The following is a 6339-nucleotide window of genomic DNA, read 5'->3' as shown; positions in this document are numbered from 1 at the left end:
GCGAACTGCGTGCACAATACGGACTTAGTCCCAACAGAAAGAAACAAAACGTATATTTCCAAGCGAAATTTTTGAAATTCATTTGTTCAGCCTTTTTCTTCCAAAAACACAACCGAATTTCAAGAACTATTACACTCAAATACGCACGGCATTGTATTTCTGATTCCGATTAATCTTGAGTTTTTTGACGACGGCTATTTTACGACGTTTTTCACTAATTGGAATGTTTTCTATCAAAATACTTTCTTTTCTTCGTGTAAATATTGGCTTTCATTCATGGAATCATGACTCATTCCGCTGCCCGAAGTGATTTGATTCTGTTTTTTTTATTGTGTTTATCCAATATGGTATTGGGAACCAATATTTGAGTTCATTTATATACGCTTGGCAACTTGAGTTTGACCGTTGGAGTGGTTAGTCACAAAGATGAATGAACAAAAGACGTCAGCTATTATTATTATGATTCATGTTTATCGATCGTGAGTAATAATTTGAAAATGGAATATTTTCATTACGACGCTGTGAAGCACTTGACGAAAGCAATAAGAAACGAGTTTCACACACAGGGTGATTAGATAATTTGCTTTTTTAAAATTATCTTCTTGTAATTTTGGAATATTTATAGATAACAGAGCTAAGTTATGCAAATTTTCATAATGGTTTGCGGACCACAAGCAAAGGCAAGATATATTAAGTTTTGATCGTATACCTTCGACGTTAATTGGCTTGACGCCCTGTTTATTCATTCAGGAACCGAGTCTGATAAATGAACGTAGACATGTTTTCAATTCAACAACCTTGGAAATGTTGAGTTTTTGTTGACAACAACACCGGGCTATATCGGCGATATGATATTGCAATCAATTTTCAATTGAAACGGATTAAAATCTGGATTTACGGTTTATTTATGATGAAGAGTTAAAAAAACGCGCGTAAATTTTCATCAAGCATTTATTGATACGAAACCAAAATCGAAACTAAATCACATTCAATGGAATACTTTACACGGCAACAACTCCAGTATTTTCTTGAATTCAGTCTAAGTATGATGAGATACGAGTATGTTGATCCGGGACACCCTTGGCACCTATGAATGGAGATAAATACTTCATGTATTACAAAGCTAGTTCGATATATTTGTAATGAAAGTCGAAATCAAAAACTAAATCGAATGGCAAAAACAAATTTTCTCCCAATAACTTACATGGTACGCCCCAACTAATGACACCCACATGTTTCTTCTTTAACCAATGGTCCTCCACTATCGCCGTGGCATGTCCCTTGATATCGTGCAAATAGAGCGGTGACCAGCCTGTCTGATCTTGGCCCCAACCGGTGATGCGCGCTCTTCCGCTTTTGCCTACATCTTGCTTACTAATTTTAATTGGTCTAATATCATGGGTAAAATGCACTCGTCGATCGGTTTTAACGCGTGAAATATCATTGTGGTACAAATTATGGTTTGGGTAATTTATCACACTATCAATTCCATACCACGTTCCATCTTCTGTAGGATGATGTGCGCCCAATACTATAATTCTATTGCTATAATCTGTATTTTTCAGGGGTTTGTAGATTGAAACACAAGCCTTCTAGCGCCGCAGTTTGCCCTACAATATCATATACGGCAACCTGCAGAACTATTCATTCAGTATATATCATGCAGCTTAACTGTCAATCTGTATCCAAATCCCCTTGGTATTTTTACCACTTGTACAGTGGGCCGCTGTGACAACCCATCTGAAAATCCGAAAATCGATACATTTAAATAATCGGATTAAAATTTGAAACGGCTGAAATTGTGTCAACGCTAAAAACGTATTTACCTGTCACTTATGAGGGCTCCGCCACAGTAATGTGATGTTCGCATTTTTTTAATATGATTTATAACACTTGGCTCTAATCGTCGTAATGACACTTGATATGAAAATTGATGTGGGTCTGCTTGTAGTCCACCATGTATCCGAGGCTGCACGAAATTATGCACATTTTTCATTAGAAACGAATGTGACATCGATTTGTCGACCAATAAAATCATCAATAAATAATAGTGTAATTTATTTGGGTCAAACGTACTTTTCTTCATTTTGAGGAGAGATTTTTGACTTGTCTGGGAGAACGGTCTGAATCAAACTGATTCTGCGAATGAAAAACTCCCGTTTTTTAATATATCAATGTCGTCTATTTCTAACTCTTATCTATACGTAATTTGACAGTGATTAGCCCACTACGATACATTTTACCTCATTTGCTACTATGGCTTTTTGCGTTCAGCATTTTAGAATATTCTGAATTCTACTGATTTCGAGCATTGATTTAGACATTGTACCATTTCGAATGGCAACAGAACAATCCAATTGAAGTAGCTTAGATTTTTTTTTCTTGAAATGTTTATAAATGTTCAATAGAAAAAAGTGAAAATCAAGTGTTTTAAAATTGAATAATCTTTATGACGAACGAATCGGCTTCAAAATTATAGTGCTACTTTCTCGGATCACATTTTGAAGCCATTGCTCAGAATGATGCCAAATAATGCCTGTTCTGAAGTGAATTTCGAAAAATACAAAGTATATCACACACCAAAAAAAATCAGTTTATTTCATACCAGAAATCCAAATGTATTAGGTAGGAGAATTGGTCCAAAAACCAACTAATAAATATTGAATATGAGATGTGAACGCTAGTGTGAACGTATTTTAGCTAAACAGAACAAAAATTACGAATGTAAAAGTTATGATTGATGGGATCTGGTAATGTGTCAGTGCTGCGTTCTCCATCGTTTTCTTTATTCATCTTCTGTGCAATCAGCGCACATGTTCTCTTTGATCCATTTTACGAACGAAAAAATTCGTACGAACGATTGATTGCCACACTTTTGAAAATGCCAGAACGTACCGATTCCAGCAAGCTGATTTGTATAAGGATAAATCATATTAGCACCTGTGAAAATAATCAAAAATTTATTAATCATGACCTAATAAGTTATTGTGCTGAGACTTTTACCCATATCAGATATGCAAGGGCGAACATCTGAATAAGTTTCTACACACATAGCATGTACACCATTTGGTGTACACTGACTATAGCATTTCCATACTTTCGCGTTTCCTGTTGCTGCAATTCGAAACCAATTTGGTAGAAATAAGTTGTTGTGAAAAGAGCAATCGAAAAAACAAATTTATCATAAATGGAAAATATTTCAACATACTTTAGGTTCGTCTACAAATGCTTCGTTAGTTTCTCCACCCCAACCAGCAATTATCACAATTTCACCATGTGTCATATCACGATCCGATAATGCAATGCTCTTGATAGTGTCAGACAATGGGATTTTTTGTGTATGAATAATTCCCAAATCAACTATTGGATCTGTTCTTCTTGTAAGATAGGCCTCTCCCAGCAACAAATCCATCTCAAAATAGGGTTTGTGCCATATCGTACTATTGATTGTAAGCTCAATGCCACCCGAACTAATATTGGATCTTCCGGCGTACAGTCGACAATTTGGTGGATATTGACACGATGAAGCGCAAATTGAATTGGTCAATACGTCATACTGCGATTCAATAGCGCCAGCGCAAATCGGCATGAAACGTCCAGTGTGCGGATGAAGCACCTCAATCAGAACGATATGTGGAATATCACCTTCCTTTGCATCAATGGCTTCCTTTGCGCCATCACGTACCGATCACGAAACAATCGATGCCACCGACATAATTAAAAATATAATTTTCATTTTGTTAAATTTTCACACTTTGAATGTCCAATCAACGCCTTTTTTCCAAAGATAAATTGGACTTTTATTGCCAGTTCATGTGTTGAGCACAGAAAATATACGTATCAATAACAATATTCACTTCCAACCACTTCTGCCTACTATGTATGTTTTCATTTCCGTAGAGATTATAAGCAATGAAGACTTTGAAAATGAAACACCGATCGAGTTAACATGTTCTTAGACAGAGTAATGAAACCAAATACAGACATTTCGGCGATTTATGATGCATTCGTATCTCATACAAATTGTTCAATCGAGTGTAGCGATGAAGAAGTTGTCATTGGAAATTGAGGGCCAAAAACTCTTCAACTATGTGATTATCATTGATTTGTGTAAAAATTCCATTCCATAAAAATTGATCCTGCTGTTGAACACACTTCATTTTGTTGATTAGAAGATTTGATTGCAGCATTTTGTTGCATTTCAAATTGCAACGCTTAACAAAGAAAACAGTCGAGACCAGCTGTCATAAGGAAATCGTAGGCAGGCAGCTTAAATCCGTCTTTAAAATGGATTATTTTTATTCAATCAATTTCAATACGCATTAAATTCCGTGTTTCAAAATTGAATTTAAAGCCAGTGCTTTTAATTGCATAATACGTTTAATAAATGATCATTATTTGAATGAAGGCGGTTTCTGGCAATCGTTCGATCAATAATCATGTTGACACCAATTTATCTGTCTCAAATGGTACCATTTCAGATGCTGGTTGCTCACATTGTTTCTCTCTCTCTCTCTTTCTCTCTCTCTCTCTCTCGCTCTCTCTCTCTCTCTCTCTCTCTCTCTCTCTCTCCGAATGCAATGTACGTAATCGTGTCACTTCACATTACCCCGAACCCCGGACGAATTCAATAATGTGATCTAGAAATAAAAAATAAAAGTATAACAACGAAAATCCTAAAACGAATACGATAAGCAATTATTTCATGTGCGATATAATAACCACGAAAGTTGCTCCAATTACAGGTGTGTGTATGCGAAAGAAGAGAAAAAAACCGCATTTCGTCTGTGCACCAAAGAGACATATGTTGGTTTCCATGCCCATTCAATATTATTTGTGTACATGTTATTCGATCTCACGTCTGAGTCGTTGAAACGTTGAATGTACGTGTTTCTGGTTTGCATACTCTCTGGACCCAAGCAGCGATCGATCGACCAGCAGACACAGAAGCACATGCACTGTGCAGAGAAAGAGAACAACGCCAAAAAAAACAAGAGAGAATTTATTTCAAGTACATTATACAAGAATTTCGGTTGAGTCACCTTGAAAGTGAAAGTCACTGTCTGTTGTATAGCCAACTGTTCCTTTTGTTTTCTTTTCATTGGCTCTATTTCGGCTGTTCAGTGTTTTCGTTTGCATGCGTACAGACAGCATTACTACACTTAATAAATGCATTCAACTCTCGATGGCTTGTTTTGTCTTGAAAGAAACAAAAAATTACGCATTCTATAAATAAATTATGTAATTTTCTGCATAAAATTGATAATAGCACGGAAAACAGCAGTCGGCCACCAGCAGTATGCTAGGTGTTGCATGAAAAAATGTTGTTTTCGGCTGCTTAACAAAGACCGAACAACAAGAACAAAACGATGGAAAAAAAATTGTTTGTTTTTTTTCTTTTAAATTCAGGTTTTCGATCTTTTCCTCTGTTCGCCACCAAAAATCGAATCGTATAAAAGCAGAACGAACATCGACCAAAAGCATCATTCGCTTCCCAGCCTTCCTCTGTGTACTCAAAACAGAAAGAAAAACAATAAGAAAGAACCAACATGTTCAAAGTAAGTGAACTCACACTTTTGGTTTTGTAGTGAAATTAGTTTTTTTTTCTCTAGTGGGCTATTTTCACTATTTGATCGACTATTAATTCAAATAATTTTTTTCTTTTTTTTTCAGGCAATCGTTGTCTGCTCATTGGTGGCTATTGCCTCAGCTGGAGTATTGCCAGACCCACATGGTTATGATGCTCATGCCTACGAAGTGCATGCTCCAGCCAGCTACGATTTCTCATACTCGGTGCAAGATGGCCATACCGGCGATGTGAAACAACAACAAGAGTCACGCCGCGGTGATGCCGTCCAAGGTAGCTACTCGTTGGTTGAACCAGACGGTCACAAACGCACAGTACACTATGCTGATGATGGCCACTCTGGATTCAACGCAGTCGTTGAACGTGAAGGAACTGTTCACCATCAACCACAAGTTGCTGTTGCTCACGCACCAGTATATCACGCTGCCCCAGTAGTTCAGGCTGTGCACGCTGCTCCTGTTGCAGTAGCCCACGCACCAGTTGCTGTCGCCCACGCACCAGTTGCTGTCGCTCACGCACCAGTTGCTATCGCCCATGCCAGCCCAGCTGTATACTCTCATGGTCAATCAATCTCACACCAAAGCTTCTCGGCTCCAGTTGTTGCCCATCAAGCATATGCAGCTCCAATTGCCCATGTTGCCGCTGCACCAGCCTACCAAGCCATCCAACCAGTCCAACAAGTTGGCTATGCCAGCCATGGTTATGCTGGACAAGGATACTCTGGACAAGGATACTCTGGACAAGGATACTCT

General features: G+C 37.7%; 1 protein-coding gene across 1 annotated transcript in view; it reads left to right on the top strand.

The window, feature by feature from the left end:
* Positions 1–5424: 5424 nt before the first annotated feature.
* The window catches only part of LOC129573738 (pupal cuticle protein Edg-84A-like), a 1164-nt gene continuing 249 nt past the window's right edge, over positions 5425–6339 (top strand). The window contains exons 1-2 of the mRNA XM_055454677.1: positions 5425–5558; positions 5674–6339. Of these exons, the coding sequence (XP_055310652.1) occupies positions 5550–5558; positions 5674–6339 (675 nt within the window). The 5' untranslated portion in view covers positions 5425–5549. The remainder of the gene's footprint in view (positions 5559–5673) is intronic.

Source organism: Sitodiplosis mosellana, unplaced genomic scaffold (genome assembly GCF_009176505.1).
Source record: "Sitodiplosis mosellana isolate CC-2019 unplaced genomic scaffold, AAFC_SMos_1.0 Smas_scaffold_1, whole genome shotgun sequence".
Lineage (NCBI taxonomy): Eukaryota > Metazoa > Arthropoda > Insecta > Diptera > Cecidomyiidae > Sitodiplosis > Sitodiplosis mosellana.
Note: the sequence above shows the minus strand (reverse complement) of the source record. Positions and strands in the feature narration are given on the sequence as shown.